Source organism: Balaenoptera musculus, chromosome 15, assembly GCF_009873245.2.
Source record: "Balaenoptera musculus isolate JJ_BM4_2016_0621 chromosome 15, mBalMus1.pri.v3, whole genome shotgun sequence".
NCBI lineage: Eukaryota > Metazoa > Chordata > Mammalia > Artiodactyla > Balaenopteridae > Balaenoptera > Balaenoptera musculus.
In genome coordinates, this window is record NC_045799.1 from 67,419,153 (window position 1) to 67,440,604 (window position 21,452).

General features: G+C 39.0%; 1 protein-coding gene across 3 annotated transcripts in view; it reads right to left on the reverse strand.

The window, feature by feature from the left end:
- Positions 1 to 21,452, reverse strand: part of COG7 (component of oligomeric golgi complex 7) — a 78,348-nt gene that overhangs the window by 47,537 nt on the left and 9,359 nt on the right. For all 3 annotated transcript variants that reach the window (XM_036826763.1, XM_036826762.1, XM_036826764.1), the window contains exons 5-7: positions 10,850 to 10,932; positions 9,955 to 10,077; positions 4,192 to 4,390 (exon numbers count right to left, since the gene is read on the reverse strand). In XM_036826763.1, coding sequence (XP_036682658.1) covers positions 4,192 to 4,390; positions 9,955 to 10,077; positions 10,850 to 10,932 — 405 coding nt within the window. The remainder of the gene's footprint in view (positions 1 to 4,191; positions 4,391 to 9,954; positions 10,078 to 10,849; positions 10,933 to 21,452) is intronic.

Consider the following 21,452-nt stretch of genomic DNA (forward strand, 5'->3'; position numbering starts at 1 on the left):
TCACCGTAGGAGAAAAGAGATGCAACTGAGAACAGCAAGAGGTAAAAATCTATTGGTGTTGGATTTGATTTGGAAGTACCAGTATAAACTGGTATTCTTAAAAACTATGTATTTCCTAGCTCTGTCCACAAACGGCATAGGAAGTAATAAAAGCCCAGCAACAATAAGCACCCCTGGTGCCAGCTCTTGGTTTCTAAATACCATTTCCCATTAGAAGAAACAAAGCTCCTCGAGAAAATGGCTGATTCCAGGTCTGAGGCAGAGAAAGTACAAAGTGTTCCTGGAACAGTTTGTGCCAAAAAACAATAAAGCACTCAAAGGCTGATAGGGACATGTCAAAATGATACAGGAGCCAGCCTGAAGGGGCAACCACTGACCAAATTTGAAATAATTTGAGCATCAAAATGAATAATGAAAATAATGGATCATAATACAATGAATAAAAAAAGAATCCAATGAGTTCATAGTGATATTAAAGAGAAAGAAAAATCTCCTCTTCACAAAAGTATGCCGGCAAGGGACTTCTCTGGTAGCCCAGTGGTTAAGAATCTGCCTGCCAATGTAGGGGACACAGGTTCGAGCCCTGGTCTGGGAAGATCCCACATGCAGTGGAGCAACTAAGCCCATGCGCCACAACTACTGAGCCCGCGTGCCACAACTACTGAAGCCCACGCGCCTAGAGCCCGTGCTCCACAACAAGAGAAGCCACCGCAATGAGAAGTCCGCGCACCACAGCGAAGAGTAGCCTCCGCTCACCGCAACTAGGAAAAGCCCGTGTGCAGCAACAAAGACCCAACGTAGCCAAAAATAAATACATAAATAAATAAATATATTAAAAAAAAAGAATGCCAGCTAATACATGTAAAAGGAATGAGAGAATTAGAATATTACCATTTTATAATCAGCAATGTAAAAGTTTATTCAGACAAGGATTACCAATGGATGCTAAAGTCACTAGGTAAATACTTCTTAAGGAACAGTATATTTCTATGGGCTCAAAATATCACGCCACAGATACTTATTAATTACAAAGAAGAAAAGGTAACTTTACAATGGAGTGATCTGGCAGATACAACTACTAAGTGATTAATCCAACCCATCACCAATAACTGGACATTATATGTCTCCTGATGTGATGCCATAGGAAGTACACATCATCACCAATGTAGTATTCTTACTAAAAATGTTTAATCTAAATCTAATTACAAGGAAACAATTAGAGAATTACAGAATATGGGACATTCTACAGGAAAACTACCCTGTATTCTTCAAACACGTCAATGTCATGAAAGACAAAAGATGAGATGACTGTTTTAGATTAAAAGAGATTAAAGAGACAGGACAACCAAAGACAATGCATGTACACCGACTGGATTTTAATGGGAGGTAGGGAAACAGCTATAAAGACTTTTGTGGAACTGGGAAAATTTGTGTTTTGGATGACAATATTGAATCAATATAAAATGGGGGGGTGATAATGATAATAAAATATTCTATTAAAAACATTTAAGTACACACACACTCGTATACAAAATTTGCATGTGTATATAATCCAAAATACTGTTTCTGGACAGTTGGTTGAGCATGATCTTTTTCCTTCCTTGTATTTCCTGGTTTTTTCTATACTGAATACATATTGCTTGTTAACTATAAAGTCAACAAATTATTTAACTTTTTGACTTTCTATTGCATAACCTTTTACATATTTTGAATTATATACTATGTACATTATTAATTATTAAAATGGAAAAGTGTTAAAGGCAAACTAGAAAGTTAGAAAATATATCTACAACATACTTGATAATGAGAAAAAAAATCCTTAATATATAAGGATATTTAGGGAATATACACCAAATTTTAACAGTGGTTATTTCTAGCAAGTGGGATTACAGGAGACTTTCATTTTGTGTTACAGATAGCTATATAATGAATTTTTACAACAATACTTTGTTGCTTTTTATAATACATTTAATAATATATTGCTTTAAATAAATTGCTCTTATAAATTAACCAGAAATAGATTAAACCCTCAAACACAAAAAGAAGCAAAAGAATAAGCAATTCAAGAGAAAAATATAACTTTTTATAATATAATTTTCAAACTGGCTAGTAATCAAAGACATGGAAATTAAAATAATATATCATTAACTGTCTAAAAACCTGGCAAGGGAAAAAAAAGATAGAGCCCAGTGCTGGTGAGGGCATGTGGGAATAAGCAGCCTCATTTACTACTGATGGACATGAAAACAGGCAGAAACTCTCTAAAGAGCAAAATGTGACAAACATCTTTAAATTTTTCATTTATTAGCAATTGTAATTTTCAAACTTATCCCAAGGAATAATCAGAGTTGGGCTCCAAAATTAATACGTAAGATTGTTAATAATAGTTTTATTTATAATAGCAGATTTAAAAATTAAAGTAGGCCATAGTTATCAAGTGGTCATTAAAAACCATGTCTTAGGAAAATATTTAATGACATAAAAAATGCTCATTATATTAATTTGAGCAAAAAAGAGAATATAAGATCATATAAACTAATATTTTGGGACTTCCCCGGTGGCACAGTGGTTAAGAATCTGCCTGCCAATGCAGGGAACACAGGTTTAATCCCTGGTCCAGAAAGATCCCACATGCCACAGAACAGCTAAGCCCACGCTCCACAACTACTGAACCTGAGCTCTAGAGCCCGCGAGCCACAACTACTGAAGCTTGCGTGCCTAGAGCCCGTGCTATGCAACAAGAGAAGCCACCGCAATGAGAAGCTCACGCACCGCAACGAAGGGTAGCCCCCGCTAGCCACAACTAGAGAAAGCCCATGCGCAGCAATGAAGACCCAATGCGGCCAAAAATAAATAAATAAAAATTTTTTTAAAAACTAATATTTTTAAATATGTATTTGCATATATATTTATATATGCATATATTTTATATTTATTTATGAAAATGTATAATTATATTTGAATTACTGGGAGCAAATAAAATGTTCCCATGGCCTTCTCTGAGTCATGAGATTATGGATCATTTTTACTCTTTAATTTTTATTTTTGTGTGTGTTTCCAAAGTATTTTTAAATTAAAAAATACGTATACTTTTTTGAAAACCTCAGTAGGAATCATTAAAAATCTAAACTTCCATGGCTGACTAACAAAGCATTTTCTGTATGATTCTTCAGAGGGTGGTTCTCTCTTCTTCAATAATGTCCATCACCAGTGGGAAAAAAGCAACCTGCTCCTTGCCCTGCCTTCATTCCACTCTGCTCCACAGGACGCTCAGCCTACATACTCTTCAGCCACTAGGACCACAGCATCCAGGTCCCTTGGAAGCCACATCCACCATGCCTCTCCCACAACCAGGGCCTGAGCAGTGAGTGTGCCAAAAACACCCATGAGTCATCAGGAACTCGAACAATAAACACACTCCCAGGAATGTACGAGGTAATTACACACAAAGGTAATTAAAGAGAATAACTATTAAATAAACCAAGTCAGTGACACACAGCAGCCAAACGGCAGAAGCAGGCCTTCCTGAAGCGATTTCCTGATTTGACAGTAGCATTCGTGATGAAGTCTGTATGATTGAAAAGCTTATGATGCTTTTAACCTAGATGGGAAACAGCTGGGGACATGCAACACACCAGGCATTGTTTGCCCAAATGCCAAGGAGTGCTTTGCTCTCAGATGGCAGCTGGGGAAAGCCCATTTTCCCTATAGCCACCCTTAGTCCTAATGCAGCACCCCTGCCCTTAAAAACTTGCTGTTGTCCTATCAAAAAGCTCCTCTAATCCATTTGTTCTCTTAAACTTACTTTTTAGGTTGACTTACCCAAGGTTCTGTGATGCCTTGAAAGGAAGAGGACGCTACCCTCCCAGTGTAACTCACTGCCAACTCGTTGCCACTAATGCCTACCTGCCTCTTACATTCTAAGCCCCTGCAGAAGTGTCTATCACTTCCCCAGAGTGTGTAAAGCACCTAGGCAGCACTGCAGCTAGGCAACAATATACTAAGCAACAATTATTTCCATAATGGCAATGTTTTCATGGAAAAGGTTTTCATAGCTGTTGAGAAGGAAAACACTGATCCCTTCCATTTCTGTAAAATCGGTCACCAGAAAAGGCAAACAAACCCAGGCCCCAGGAGCTTCAGAAAGAGCGAGTAAAAACAAGCCAGCGAGCTGGGAGGAAGGATGTTTACCTGCATGGGGGAGCAGGGCCATCTCCAATCCCTTGGCGAAGTGGGCGGTGGCGTCGTACAGCTCCAGCAGCTTGACGAGCTCCAGCTCGGGCCCTGCCCTCTCCACACTGGCGCTGAGGCAGATGGGCAGAGAGGGCACCAGGGCCCCCAGGGTCTGAATGAGCAGCACAGTCACCACCTCGTGGGGGTTCCTGAAAACCTGCAGGGGGAGAGACGTATGTGTGTTAGCACACTGGAGCAGACCTTCTAAACAAGCAGGCTCCTGGACTGCTCAAAGGAATCCTTCCAAGCCGGAAAGCGGTCTAGTCAAGAGCCCCAAGCTTTCCTCAGCACCCATGTGAACATGCTCAGGAAGCCAAATAAACCAGCAAGACTTGCATCCTGTCCAGGACAATTGGCTACTTTCTGTCTATCGCTGGCCCCGCCCTCTGCTCACCTCCTGCTGTGCGGCCCGGTTTCTAACAGGCCGTGGACCCTGGGGTTGGGGACCACTGTTTTAAGTACAGATTCACTTAGTCAAATGTGAAACATGATATAACACTGTTCTTATGCAACACTAAGGCCAAAAAAAGTGTAAGTTTAAAAATTATAAAATCAATCAATTCACATTTTTATTAGAAAATATCTTGAAATGAAGAAAAATGGAAACCAAAACTTACGGATACAGCAAAAGCAGTGCAAAGGGGAAAATTTATAGCTGTAAATGCATACATTAAAAAAGCAGAAATATCTCAAATCAATAACCTAACTGTACACATTAAGGAACTAGAAAAAGAAGAAACTAAACCCAAAGCTAGTAGAAGAAAGGATATAATAAAGATTAGAGCAGAGGTAAATGAAATAGAGAAAAGAAAATCAACAAAATCAGAAGTTAGTTCTTTTAAAAGATTAACAAAATGGCAAACCTTTTACCTAGACTGACCAAAAAAAAAAAAGAGATTAGATTCAAATTACTAAGATCAGGTATGAAGGTTGGGACATTTACTAACAATTTTATAGAAATAAAAGGGATTATAAGAGAATATTATGAACAGTTGTATGCTAACAAACTGGATAACCTAGATGAAATGGACAAAAAATTCCTACAAATATTATTTACTAAAAGTGACTTCAGAAAATCTGAATAGACCTATAACTAGTAAGGAGACTGAATCAGTAATCAAAAACCTCCCAATAAAGAAAAAACGAGAACCAGATGGCTTCACTGGTAAATTCTACCAAACATTAAAAGAATTAATACCAATCCTCCTCAAACTCTTCCCAAAAAATTGGAGAGGAGGGAGCATGTTATATTCTGAATTGTGTCTCCCCAAAATTCATATATTGAAGTCCAAATCCCCCAGTACCTCAGAATGTGACTATATTTGGACGTAAGGCCTTTAAAGAGGCAATTAAGATAAAATGAGGTCATCTGGGTGGGCCCTAATCCTATCTGACCAGTGTCCTTATACAGGAGGAGATTAGGACACAGGCACACATAAAGGAAAGACACAGGGAAAAGACTGCCATCTGCAAGCCAAGGAAAGAAGCCTCAGAAGAAATCAACCCGGCCAACACCTTGACCTTGGGCTTCTAGCCTCCACAGCAAATTTCTATCACGGCCAACACCTTGACCTTGGGCTTCTAGCCTCCACAACAAATTTCTATTCTTTAAACCACCTAGTCCATGGTACTTTGTTATGGAAGCCCTAGCAAACTAATATAGAACACTTCCTAATTCATTCTATGAGGGCATCATTAACCTGATGCCAAAGCCAGACAAATACTAAAAGAAAAGAAAATTATAGACCAATATCTCTTATAAATACACATACAAAAATACTCAACAAAATACTAGTAAACTGAATTTAGCAGCATATTAAAAGGATTATACACCATGACTGAGAGTGATCTCCAGAATGAATGGTTCAACATATCAAATTAGTCAATGTAATATACGACATTAACAGAATGAAGGGGGGAAAAGCTCATTAATCTCAATTAATATAGAAAAAGCATCTGACAAAATTCAACACCCTTTCATAATTGGGAAAAAAAAACACTCAATAAACTAGGAATAGAAAGGAACCTCCTCAACATGATAAAGGCCATATCAGAAAAACCCATGGCTAACATCATATTCAATGGTGAAACACTGAAAGCTTTTCCCCTAAGACCAGGAACAAGACAAAGGTGCCTGCTTTTGCCACTTTATTCAACATAATACTGGAAGTTCTAGCCAGAAGAATTCGACAAGAAAAAGTAATAAAAGCCATCTATATTGGAAAGGAAAAAGTAACGTTATCTCTTTTCACAAATGATGTAATCTTATATGTAGAAAATCCTAACAAATTGAAAAAAAAAACCCATTAGCAGTAATAAACAAATTCAGCAAAGTTGCAAGATGGAAAATCAACAAGCAAAAATCACTCATATTCAGGGATTTCCCTGGTGGCGCAGTGGTTAAGACTCTGCACTCCCAATGCAGAGGGCCTGGCTTTGACCCCTGGTCAGGGAACTAGATCCCACATGTATGCCGCAACTAAGAGTTTGCATGCCACAACTAAGGAGCCCATGAGCCGCAACTAAGGAGCCTGCCTGCCACAACTAAAAGACCCAGTACAACCAAATAAATAAATAAAATTTTTTTAAAATCACTTGCATTTCTATACTAGCAATTCTATTCTAACAATCTGAAAAGGAAATTAAGAAAATTATTCCATTTACAATAGCATCAAAAAGAATAAAGTATTTAGAAATAAATGTAACGAAGGAACTAAAAGACTTGTACACTGAAAATGACAAAACACTGCTGAGAGAAATTAAAGAATACACACAAAAAATGGAAAGACTTCCCATGTTCATGCACTGGAAGACTTAATATTGTTAACATGGTAATACTACCCAAAGCCATCTACATATTCAATGCAATCGCCATCAAAATCCCAAAGGTGTTTTCTGGAGAAACAGGAAACCCATCCTAAAATTCATATGGAATTTGAGGGAACCCCAAATAGCAAAAACAATATTGAAAAAGAGGATCAATATTGAAAAAGAGGAACAATATTGAAAAAGAGGCTATCTCACATTTCCTAATTTCAAAACTTACTACAAAGCTATAATAGTCAAAGCAGTGTGGTACTTGCATAAGGATAGACATATAGCCCAATGGAATAGAGAGGCCATAAACACACATACATGGTCAAATGATTTTCAACATGAGTGCCAAAATCATTCAATGGGAAAAGGACAGTCTTTTCAACAAATGGTGCTCAGAAAACTGGATACTACATGCAAAAAAAAAAAAAAAAAAGTTGGATCCTTACCTGATACCATATACAAAAATTAACTCAAAATTAATCAGACCTAAATGTTAAGAGTAAACTATAGGGCTTCCCTGGTGGCGCAGTGGTTAAGAATCCACCTGCCAATGAAGGGGACACAGGTTCGAGCCCTGGTCTGGGAAGATCCCACATGCCACGGAGCAACTAAGCCCGAGCGCCACAACTACTGGGCCTGCACTCTAGAGCCCACGAGCCACAACTACTGAAGCCTGCACACCTACAGCCCGTGCTCCACAATAAGAGAAGCCACCTCAATGAGAAGCCCACGCACCACAACAAAGAGTAGCCCCCACTCGCCGCAACTAGAGAAAGCCCACGCACAGCAACAAAGACCCAATGCAGCCAAAAATAAATAAATTAAATAAATAAAATTTTTTTAAAAAGACTCAATAAACAAAACTGTTATATGTTCATACCATGTAACAGTGTTCAGTAATAAAAAAGAACAAGCTACTGATACATACAGCAACATGAATAAATCTCCAAAAACATGCTGAATGGAAGAAGCCTCACCAAAAGGACATACACCATATGATTCCATTTACATGAAATTCTAAAACAGGCTAAACTAATTTATGGTGGGAAAAATCAGAACAGCGGTTGCCTTCAGGGATGTTGGTACAAAGACTGACTGAGAAGGAACACAAGGGAACTTTCTAGGGTGATAGTCATGTTCCGTATCTTGGTAGGGGATTAGGTTAAACAGCATTTGTCAAAACTAATTAAATGGCACATTTAAGATCATTGCATTTCATAATTTTACCTAAAAAAAAATCCCAGTAAACAAATACTGAACTCTAGTTAATAATACGTATGTTCTGAAGTGAATGATGTTTGCAACTTACTTTGAAATGAATCAAAAAATAAGATGGGTCAATGAACAGATGCACATGGATAGATGGATAGATTTGTGATAAAGCAAATATAGCAAAATGTTCATTGTAGAACACAGGAGGTGGGTACATGGGTGTTCACTGTACAATTCTTTCAAATTTTTTACATGTTGGAAACTTTCCATATTAAAATACTGGGGAAAGGGACTTCCCTGGTGGTCCAGTGGTTAAGACTCCGTACTTCCACTGCAGGGGGCCGGGGTTCAATCCCTGGTTGGGGAACTAAGATCCCACATGCTATGTGGCATGGCCAAAATATAAAAAATAAAATAAAATACTGGGGAAAAAAATCTTTAGAGACACATTCACCCTGGTGCCTTTGGTTTTCTTCTGTACTCTACTGAGCTTCAGGAGATGACAGTCACCTATCATGCTCACATTCTGAAAAGAATATGGGCCATGGGACAAAAGTGGAAATTAGCATAAACTTACATCTTACAAAACTTGGGGTGAGGCCCAAATAAAAGTGTGAGAAGTCGAAATCCTTTTTCCAAGATGCTGAAGGGCAACTGTACTTATAGGCATGAACTGTTTTTATCCTCATGATATAAGCAGTAGACGAGACAAGGACACAGAAATGCGTGCGGATGGACAGGATCACTGAAAACTGACGATTACATAAAAAATGGGAAACTTCTACAGGAGGTTGTTTTTTGTTTTGTTCGCCGGTTTTGGGGTGCTTTTGTTTTTTTGTTTTTTTGGGTTTTTTTGTCTGAATGATGTTGGTTCAAGGAGAAAGAAAAGAGGATGGAGAAGAGCACTTCAACCACCTTGAATGACATGACCCTATACGAGGAAATCTCTCCAACTACAGTGGAGTTCATTCCAGCAAATTACTGACCAATATGTGAAGGGCGATTCACAGCTAATTCTGAAAAAAATATAAGCCACACCATAAACAGGCCCAGTCAGTCATTACTCAGACATAAGACAGCCTTTTTCCCCTTCTAAAGAGAAGATCTAGCGCACCTCCTGGCATCAAGACAAGGGACCAATGTTTCATATCCTTCAAGGCTGAAAATGCCTAGAGACTTTAGGAAAGTAAATGATGGAAAATTCCTGAAAGGAAATGAAGTTCTCTGTCTCACCTCTCCCCTAAGTCAGAGGGTGCCTTTATAATTATACTGTTCCTCTAACTCTTGGCGTACTGTGAGAACAAGGGAAACTAACTTTAGGCCGGGTAAATTTTACCCAAAGTTAAGATTAAAACAGCCTTGTTCACTCAAGCACCACCTGACTGAGGGCCTCCTACTTTTAGATCAAAAGATAACCGCCTCCAGGAATTCCGCGAGCTCCCCTGCTGAACAACAAGCAACACTGTCACATTAGATTCTATTTAAGATATAGATAAGAGTGATAAGAAGAGCTAGAACAGAGACCTAAAGATTTTCCTGCCCCTTTGGTGACGACAGCAGATGGGGAGGTTCTTCCAGCGGTGCTCTCTCTGGGTGGCCCGGGTGCTCTGCGGTCGGCCCGCTCCCAAGGCCATCACCCTCTCCCTCGGCACCACCGGCTTTGTTCTCGCTAGAACCCAAAAGAGCTGTTACCTGCATAGCCCACTGGATTTGCGTGTGCCAAGCACCGAGCAAGGCGTCATAGAGTCCAGTGAGCTGCCGGTCCAGGGGTAGGTCAGTCTGGCACAGCTCCTGCCAGGCTGCTAAAAGCTGGACCTGCAGAGGCAGAACAAAGGAGGCCTTACTGGGTTCGCCAAGACATGCTGCCTGCTGCAACTGCCCTGCCCTCCTACCAGGGCAAGCGACTGGCCACTGCCTACTCTCCCAGGCAATCGGGCACCCACGGACGACCATTCACTTCAAAAGAGGCAGGGAAAAAAAATTTACAGTCACCTGCTCTGATCATCATCCAGAGCTTGAATCTGTTGCCCTCCAAGTGATCCTTTCTCCTTTTTGCTTGCCCCCAAAGCAGGCCAATGTACTCAGCATGCTACCATTCTTCTGAATAGACCTCAGAGGTGGGCGTGAATATGTGTTTTAGCTTCATGTCCTAACACTACTGCTCAAAAGACAGATGGGCACTGGACTTGAAGGAATTAAGTTAGCCCAGGAAGCTGTCAAGATTTTCAGTAACCTAATTTCAACAAACCTAGAAAACAGATAAAATTCTTAAGGCTTGCTGAAGGCATAATAAACCTAATCGCCCTTAAAAGACAAAAATAGGAAAAATTAAAACTCTTCCATCTGTAAAGGAAATCTAGCTATAAATACAAGTGAGGCTGAAAACTAATGACTTTTTCCAACTTGCAATCAAATGAATCCACAGGCTGGACCAAGAGCACCCCCTACTGGCTAATTAAAAGAAAAAGACCAGAGGGCATGGAGGCAAATATTTTTACCTTTGAGTAGGAAACTGGGATTCAAAACTGTGATTCTGTAGCCCAGTTCTACAAGCACTCCACAATGGTAATCACTCACAGCTTCTCACCTTGTGACACTTGTAGTAGTATGCAAGAAGTTGGGGCATCCGGTCAATTTCAGTAAAAACCTTCACAAACACTTTGGACTGATCTAAAGAAAAACAATGGAAAACATGCACATACTGTCACCAGGTTTTCTGTTGCAGCCAAGAGAAAGAATTCAGCAGGATAAATGTGGATTATACATGAGCTAGTATTCAGAAGTTCCCACCAAGACAATGAATTAACTCATGTGTGGAGGTCATAAATATGAAAAACAAGTGAAGTTAAGGGTAGAACGTGTGACTCAATCAGATACCACATGCCAATGTTCATTCCACAAAATGGGTTTAATTATTATTCGTGGAACAGTCCCTGAGTTTTCTCATTTCTATACCATTCAAATATATATTATTCCTTCTGCCCTAAATACTTTTCCTCACCTATCAAAATCTTAGATCCATGAGAAAATGCTCATGCTACATTGCTGACTGGGAGCAAAAAAGATACAAAATTGCATATACTCAATGTATATACTTTCCTTAAAAGATATATGTACACAAAGGGAAAACTGGAAGAAAATACTAACAGTCATCTCTGGGTGGTGAGTATATCATTTTACTGGTATATCATTTTCTTTTCTATATTTTTCTCCATTTTTCAAATTTTTAATAACCTATATATGTATTATTTTATAATCAGAAACAATTAAAAAAATTTTAATTCATCTCTTTCAAGGTTCTGCACATATACTAGCTCTTTCATATAACCTTCCTCGATTTTCTTTCATCCTTTCCTTCATCCTGGGGAGGCCTAAGGCAGTTTTCACATTCCATCTTTTTTTTTTTTTTTTTTTTTTTTTTAAAGAGTATTAGTCATTTTATATTTATTTATTTATTTATTTATGGTTGTGCTGGGTCTTCGTTTCTGTGTGAGGGCTTTCTCTAGTTGTGGCAAGCGGAGGGCCACTCTTCATCGCGGTGCGCGGGCCTCTCACTATCGCGGCCTCTCGTTGTGGCGCACAGGCTCCAGATGCGCAGGCTCAGTAATTGTGGCTCACGGGCCCAGCCGCTCCGCGGCATGTGGGATCTTCCCAAACCAGGGCTCGAACCCGTGTCCCCTGCATTGGCAGGCAGATTCTCAACCACTGCGCCACCAGGGAAGCCCTCACATTCCATCTTGTAATAAAATTATTTGTGTACTTGTTTTCTCCCAGCCTCACCCTCCATCAGTGTGTAAGGTCTTTGAAGGATAGCAATCTTGGGACTTCCCTGGTGGCTCAGTGGTTAAGAATCTGCCTGCGAATACAGGGGAAAATGGGTTCGAGCCCTGGTCTGGGAAGATCCCACATGCCACGGAACGACTAAGCCTGTGCGCCACAACTACTGAGCCTGCACTCTAGAGCCCACGAGCCACAACTACTGAGCCTGTGAGCCACAACTACTAAAGCCCGTGCGCCTAGAGCCCATGCTCTGCAACAAGAGAAGTCACCGCAGTGAGAAGCCCGCACACCGCAACGAAGAGTAGCCCCCACTCACTGCAACTAGAGAAAGCGCGCACACAGCAACGAAGACCCAGTGCGGCCAAAAATAAATAAATTAATTTTTTTTAATGACTATTTGCTTTTAAAATGCTTATCATTTTCATAAGATCACTTAAATAAATGAATATCCCTGCCATATGTAAAATCAGGCTCCAAAAAGTTGCTTCACTTTTATCAACTGAATTCATTGGTTGTGTAAAATGAACCAGGCATGTATATTTGAAGATTGTGGGTGATGTGTTGGGGATGTACTAATTTATCAGATTTCGCTTTAAAAACTGTTAGTAAAGAAGCACCTTGGCCTTCTAGGAAAGATGACTGATTAAAGAGCATATTACTTTTGTGGCAGAAAAAAGCCCTTCCTGATACCAAAATTAACCGCCCAGGGACTTCCCTGGTGGCGCAGTGGTTAAGAATCCACCTGCCAATGTAGCGGACACGGGTTCAAGCCCTGGTCCAGGAAGATCCCACATGCCGCGGAACATCTAAGCCTGTGTGCCACAACTACTGAGCCTGAGCTCTAGAGCCCATGAGCCACAACTACTGAAGCCCACATGCCTAGAGCCCATGCTCCACAACGAGAGAAGCCACCACAATGAGAAGCCCATGCACTGCAATGAAGAGTAGCCCCCGCTCGCCGAAACTAGAGAAAGCCTGTGTGCAGCAACAAAGACCCAATGCAGCCAAAAATAAATTTTTAAAAAAATATTCAAAATTAACCACCCAAAGAAAAACACAATATCATTCATCTGTGTTGAAGCCAGGAAAATGTCTGTACTACAAACTTCAGAGGGGACTTCCCTGGTGGTCCAGTGGTTAAGACTCACGCTTCCAATGAAGGGGGCGTGGGTTCGATCCCTGGTTGGGGAACTAAGATCCCACATGCTGCGGGGCATGGCCAAAAAAAAAAAAAAGCCAAACGTCACAGAATACCAATCAGATATTCAATCATTTTGCCAGATGAGTGGTGATGCTGGGAGAACTCTGGATGTACCACGCATGGAGCAGCGTGATGGAAAGGTAAAGACTGGGCGCCAAGGGAGGACTGGGAAGGCAGGGGAAGGCCTGCTTCCACCCCAGCTCAGCAGTGGGACAGCCACAGGGCTGAAAAGCGCCATTTCCCCCTTCTGAATCGGCATCCTGCCTACAGAGAGTAGAATCTGGAATCAAGCCTGATTCAGATTTGTGAATGAAAGCTGTCAAAAACAGCTAACCCCAAAACCAAAGCCCATGATCCTGACCCACAGAGCATTCTTCAAACCTGATTCCAGCACCAAGTAGCCAACTCACACAGAAGGAAAGGAGAAAACTTAAATTCATGGAGCTGCCTGCCGCCACTCCTACTCCCCTAACCTCACATAACTAGACATACACCCAAACCACGCAGGTGAGCTCCGTGGTCTGTAGCTGCCACAAATTCATGAGAAAACGTAAGGAATAAAGCTGCCAGATGGTGATTTTCCAAAGGCCCAGCTCCAGTCCTAGAATCCTGCTAATGAGAAGAAGACTCAAAGTAAAGAATTGACAAATGGGGAAGATACGGAACGAAAAGGCGGGAGATGAGTCCTGAACCCCTTCTCTTTGGGCAACTGAAAAGCACAACAGAGAACGTAGCCTTTAAATCAAGGGCAAGAAGAAATCTCTCAACTAAGTCCAGGTCAACAAAGGAGGGGTTTCCAAGGAGATCCCATGCTAACTATTTTTCAGTAAACAGTAGACCCAGAAAAAAGCACCCACATACAAATATGAATAAATAGAAACAAATACAAACAAAAAAATTCCAGCATGTGACCTATGCAAAAGTACCACAGGGGGTAAAAAAGGAAAGGAACAGAGCATACAGAAGGTGCATGCAGACAGCACGTCAAGAACAACCAGAGAGAAGATAATAAGGAAGCAGAGACTTCAACAAACACTACAGGCCAATTAGACCTAACAGACAGTACAGAACATTCCACCCAACAATGGCAGAATACACATACTCAAGTACCCATAAAACATTCTCCAGGATAGACCATATCTCAGGCCACAAAACAAGTCTTAATAAATTTTTAAAGATTAAAATCATATAAATCATATAGTATCTTTTCCGATCACACTGGTAGAAAACTAAAAATCAACAGAAGAAAGAAAACTGGAAAATTCACAAATATGTGGAAATTGAACAACACACTCCTAAACAACCAATGGGTCAAAGAAGATACCACAAGAGAAATTAGAAAATGACAAATAAAAACAAAAACCTATCATACCAAAACTTATGGGATGCCACAAAAGTAGCCCAAAGAGCTAATTTATAGTTGTACATACTTACGTTAAAAAAGAAAGAGCTCAAATCAACAACCTAAACTCTACATCTTATAGAACTAAGAAAATAAAAAACAAACAAACTAAACCCAAAGTTAGCAAAAGGGAAGAAATAATAAAGAGCAGAGCAGAGGTAAGTAAATAGAGAATACAGAAACAAAACCAAAATCAGCAAAATCAAGGGTTGAAAAGATTCTTTGAAAAGATGAACAAAATTGATAAAACTTTACCTAGATTCACTAAGGAAAAGGAAGAGGACTCAAATAAATAAAAGCAGAAATGAAAGAGGGGATATCACTACTAATTTTACTGAAATAAAAAGAATTACAAGAAAGTACTATGGACAATTATATGCCAACAAATTGGATAAATTAGATGAAATGAAATTCCTAAAAATACTCAATGTACCAAGACTGAATGATGAAGAAATAGGAACTCTGAATAGACCTAAAACTAATAATTGAATCAGTAATCAAAAACCTCTCAACAAAGAAAAGCACACCAGATGGCTTCACTGATTAATTCTACTAAACACTTAAAGAATTAATACCAATACTTCTCAACCTCTCCCAAAAAAATTCAAGAGCAGTGAACACTCTCTAATTCATTCTATGAGAGCAGCATTACCTTAATACCAAAGCCAGACAAAGACATTACAAGAAAAGAAACCTACAGATTAATATTCCTGATGAATATGGATACAACAATCCTCAACAAAATACTAGCAAATTGAATTCTACAGCACATTAAAAGGATTATACACCATGACCAAGTGGGATTTGCTCTGGGATGCAAGGAAGGTTCAACATATTGAAAATCAATGAATGAAATATACCACATTAACAGAACAAAGGAAAAATATCCACGTGATCATCTCAACTGATGCAGAAAGGCATCTGTTAAAATTCAATACTTTTTCATGACAAAAACACTCGAAAAACTAGGAATAGAAGCAAACAACCTCAACAAAATTAAGGCCATATATGAAAAGCCCCCAGCTAACATAATACTCAATGGTGAAAGACCATTTCAAACTTTTCCTCTGAGATCAGGAACGAGACAAGGATGCCCACTTTTGCAATTTCTATTCAACTTAGTACTGGAAGTTCTAGCCAGAATAATTATGCAAGAAAAAGAAGTAAAAAGCATTCAAACAGGAAAGGAAGAAGGAAAAATATCTTTGTTTGCAGATGATATGATCTTATTTATAGAAAGCCCTAAAGATTCCACCAAAAAAAAAAACTGTTAGAACTAATAAGTCAATGCAGCAGAATACAAAATCAACACACCAAAACTCACTTGCATTTCTATACAGTAACAATGAACAATCTGAAAAAAAAATTAAGAAAACAATTCCATTTATAATAGCATCAAAAAGAATAAAATACTTAGAAATAAATATAATCAAGGAGCTAAAAGACTTGTACACGGAAAGTGACAAAACACTGCTGAAAGAAATTTTAAAAGACACAAATAAATAAAAAGACATGCTACGTTCATGAATTAGAAGATTTAATATTGTTAAGATGATAATATTACCAAAGCCATCTACAGATTCAATGTAATCCCTTCCAAAATGGTGTTCAATGGTGTTCTCTGGAGAAACAGAAAAACCCATTCTAAAATTCATATGGAATTTCAAGGGACCCCCAAATAGCCAAAACAATCTTGAAAAAGAAGGACAACATTGGTGGATTCACAATCCATGATTCCAAGTTACTACAAAGCAACAATAATCAAAACTATGTGGTACTGGCATAAGGACAGACATATATATAGCCTAATGGAACAGAATAAAGGGCTCAGAAATAACCTTCACATACATGGTCAAATAACTTTCAACAAGGATGTCAAGACCATTCAATGGGGAAAGGACAGTCTTTTTAACAAATGTGCTCAGGAAAAAAAAATGTTGCTCAGAAAACTGGATGTGCACATGCAAAAGAAAGAAGTTGGGTCCTTACCTTGTACCATATACAAAAATTAACTTATAATGGCTCAACAACCTAAATGTAAGAGCTAAAACTATAAAACTCTTAGGAAAAAAACACAAAGGAAAAGCCTCATGACTTTGGATTTAAAATTGAAATTTAGGTACTTCCCTGGTGGTCCAGTGGTAAAGAATCTGCCTTCCACTGCAGGGGACACAGGTTCGATCCCTGGTTGAGGAACTAAGATCCCAAGTGCTGCAGGGCAACTAAGCCCGTGCGCCACAACTAGACAGAAGCCCGCACACCACAAATAAAGAGATGCCCACGTGCCACGATGAAGAGCCCGCGCCACAACGAAGACCCTGTGTGCTGCAACTAAGACCAGACACAGGGCTTCCCTTGTGGCGCAGTGGTTAAGAATCCGCCTGCCATCGCGGGGGACACGGGTTCGAGCCCTGGTCTGGGAAGATCCCACATGCCACGGAGCAACTATGCCCATGCGCCACAACTACTGAGCCTGCGTGCCTAGAGCCTGTGCTCTGCAACAAGAGAAGCCACCGCAGTGAGAAGCCTGCACACCCCAATGAACTCGCTGCAACTAGTGAAAGCCCATGCACAGCAACGAAGACCCAATGCAGCCAAAATAGATACATAAAATAAATAAATAAATAAAAATTTTTTAAAAAGACCAGACACAGCCAAAAAAATTAATTTAATTAATTAATTAATTTATAATAAAAAACAAAATTGAAATTTAAAAAAACTTTTCCTAAGAGAGAGAGCACTTCAAAAGATTTAGCTTAGGAAAGAGGAGAAAATTTTACACTACAACTGCTTCACATTCTCAAGGAAATTACACAAGGTATACGCTTTCTTCAATAGGATCTAAGGTATCACAATGAGATATAAAGGGAGGCTGGCAGAGCTAAGAAAAAAAATTAGGAAAATAAATAATGATATGATGAATTAAAAATTAATTAGAAGAACAAAGAGCAGAACACATAATTTAGAAAATGCTATTGATCAAATGGAAGACAGACTTTTGAAAAATAACAGACTATGGAGGAGAGGAGATTGTCGGCAAAGAGCCAAAATAGACCAGAGTGAACATATTATATGTTGAGGGGGGAAAGGAAGAGCTAATGAACAGATAGCTGATGTTCTCAAAAATGAAAAAGAAAATAAATGAAATAGAAGAAAAAGTCTTTTAAGAAAGAAATTTTCTAGGAATGAAGAAAAATATGAATCAGCAAATAAGATACTATGTTCCAGAAAACATTAAAAATTTTCACGGTGAAGCTCATTCATTTACATATGAGTTTTCGTGCCACAACTGCAGAATTAAGCATTTGTGCTAGAGACCATATGTCCCACAAAGCCCAAAAATTTATTATCTGGCCCCTTACAGAAAATGTTTGCCCACCCTATTTTAACTATTCAAGGAAAATAAACTACATACAAAGAAAAAAATAAGCAGGCCAGTCTCATACTGAACATCAGATTATAGTTGGCAGAAGACAAGGAAGCAACATCTCTAGATTTCGGAAGGAAAAATAGTATGAACCAAGATTTCCAAAAGCAGTCATTCTTTTCTACATGGAAAAGCAATAAAAACACATTCTTTACTTAAATACCAAGGATATACATATGATCCCCATGCCCTTCCTAAGGGAAAAAAAAGTCTACTTAAAAACAGAATCCTGCTAATGAAGAGAAGCCTCAAAATAAAGAATTAACAGGGAATTCCCTGGTGGTCCAGTGGTTAGGACTCCACGCTCTCACTGCCGAGGGCCTGGGTTCCACTCCTGGTCAGGGAACTAGGATCCCGCGGGCCACGCAGCGTGGCCAAAAAAAAGAAAAGAAAAGAAAAAAGAATTAACAAATGGGGAAAATGTGGGATGAAAAGTCTGGAAATGAGACTGAATCCATTTAAAAACATGATATTAAGCATAGACAACCATGGCAATTTTTGGTTATAAAACAGTTATATAAAAATAAAATATTATAAAACACAAAAATTTTATAATGTTTACATTTCAGAGAGAAAGCTACATGATAAAAAAATTATTAATTTGATAGTATACCATGAAGAAAAATTCTAGACTATGCAATATTCTAGAATAGGGCAGGGGGAGGGTGAAGGGTAGGAGACAGGAAGGGGAGTGTAAATGCACTAATTGAGGGAATCATATATTGTTTCATTTACAAGGTTGATAAACTCAGAAAAAAATTTAGTTTATTATTTGAAGTCATAAATCACTAGTAAAACTAAAAACAAGTTATATATCTTTCAAGTTATCCATGAGAAAAAAACACAAAGAAAACAGCAAAATATAGAGATCAAAAGAAACAGAAATATAAAGAAGAAAATATAAAAATAGAAACATGTAAGACTGGAAATTTCTGTTAAAAAAAAAAACCTAAATGGGATAAAGTCACTGATTAAAAAAGAAATACCAGGATTAGATCAAAAAATACAATTCAACTATGTGCCATCTCCAACAGACAAGTCTAAAATAAAACATCTCAGGAAGTTTGAGGGTTAAGACAAAACAGGCAAAGACACAGTAAAGCAAATACAAACAAAAAAGAAGGCAGAGGTCCTCATACTTATACCGAAGCTGAACTGCAGACAGAAAGCCTTCAATGGGGCCATGGCAATATTTGATAAAAATGCTATTTAAATACTAATAGTAAGAAAGAATGAAACGGTCTCAGTTGTTTTTGTGAAGCCAACACAATCATGATACTAAAACCTAACAGAGATATTCACTTACAGGACCTCAATTTAAAAATTTTAAGTAAAATTTCAGGGGAATTCCCTGGCGGTCCAGTGGTTATGACTCTGCGCTTTCACTTCTTTGGGCCCAGGTTCGATCCCTGGTCAGGGAACTAAGATCCCACAAAGCCTCGCAGCATGGCCAAAAAATAAATAAATAAAATATCAGCAAAGATCTAGTAGTATATTCACACACACACACACACACACACACACACACACACACACAGAGTGAACAAGTAGGGCTTGTTCTTGAATTGTAAGAATGATGTAAAATTAGGAATGCTATTAATATGATTTGCCATATTGGTAGGTCAGAGGAAATAAAAACAACACATTCGATCTTGATAGATGCTAAAAGGCCATTTAATAAAATTTGACAATATTTACCTTTTTAAAATTACCTAACGGGATAGTATCAAGTACTGACTGAGACTTGTTTCTGTCTTTGGAGTTACTGAACAGCACAGGGATTACAAAAGAGATGACTCGCTCCTGGGAACAGACATACACAACTCTCCAGGGCTGAGTTCCAAGAGGGCTGCACTTTGGTGTGACTTCACCACCAGGGCAAGGGAGGCCAAACCTTTGCAGGCCTTGACTATCGAGAGAACTGGAGTGGAAAGAAATCATCTTTGGAGGGAAGACAGTGTTACTGCTCAGAATGAGGAGGTTAAGCTGCTCTCACCCACACTGAAAACTCAACTATCCAGAGGGTCATTCTCCAAGGGTTCTATACTGTATGGGTACAGGGGTGACTATATGTCCCAGCTGGCCCAGGACAGTCTTGGTTTACACCTGTTGCCCCAGCTGCATTATTGAAAGCACTCCCTTTTCCTCTCAAAAGTGTCCTAGTTTGGGCTTCCCTGGTGGCGCAGTGGTTGAGAATCTGCCTGCCAATGCAGGGGACATGGGTTCGAGCCCTGATCTGGGAAGATCCCACATGCCGCGGAGAAGCTAGGCCCGTGAGCCACAATTACTGAGCCTGCGCGTCTGGAGCCTGTGCTCCGCAGTGGGAGAGGCCGCGATAATGAGAGGCCCGCGCACCACGATGAAGAGTGGCTCCCACTTGCCACAACTAGAGAGAAAGCCCTCGCACAGAAACGAAGACCCAACACAGCCATAAATAAATAAATTAATTTAATTAAATAAATATTAAAAAAAAAGTGTCCTAGTTTGATAATAAATTACATGGTCAAACTCAGCATACTGAAATTTTATAACGTTTTTACGTATGATAAGAATTTACATGTGTACTTGTCTGCATATTCATATATAATTATCTAGCTATAGACTTTTCTTAATTATTAAAGCCTAGGCTCACCCATCCTAAAACAAAATAAAACATCAATCAGAACTCAAGATATCAGCACTTCTCACTGCTGCATTATTTACAATAGCCAAGATATGTAACCGACATAAGTGCCCTTCAACAGGTGATTGGATAAAGGAGATGCGATATATATAGTGGAATACTACTCAGCCATAAAATAAAAAGATAAAATCTTACCATTTGCGACAAGCATAGACCTTGAGAGTATTATGCTTAGTGAAATAAGTCAGATGGACAAAGACAAATAACGTATGATTTCACTCAAATGTGGAATATAAAAAACAAACAAAATAAATGAAAAACCCAAACCAAATAAAAACAAACACTTAGATACAGAGAAGAGAGTAGTGGTTACCAGAGGGGATGGGGCACCAGGAGGGCGAAACTGGTAAAGGGGATCAACTGTATGGTGATGGACGGAAACTAAACTTTTGGTGGTGAGCATGCTGTAGCGTACACAGAAGTAGAAATATAATGCTGCACACATGACACTTACGTAATGCTATAAACCAATGTTACCTCAATAAAAAAATACATTTTAAACAAACTAGAAAAACAAAGATATCAGAACTTCTTATGATTTAATTTCACCACTGGAAATGTACCATCATATAAACAAAATTGATGCTACATCTCAGAAGCCAAGGGAAGAAAGCATTCTCAGAACAGGAGGGAGTAAAAAACATTGTTAACTGTTGTTGACAATGAGAAACAGAAAAGTAGGGCTTCCCTGGTGGTG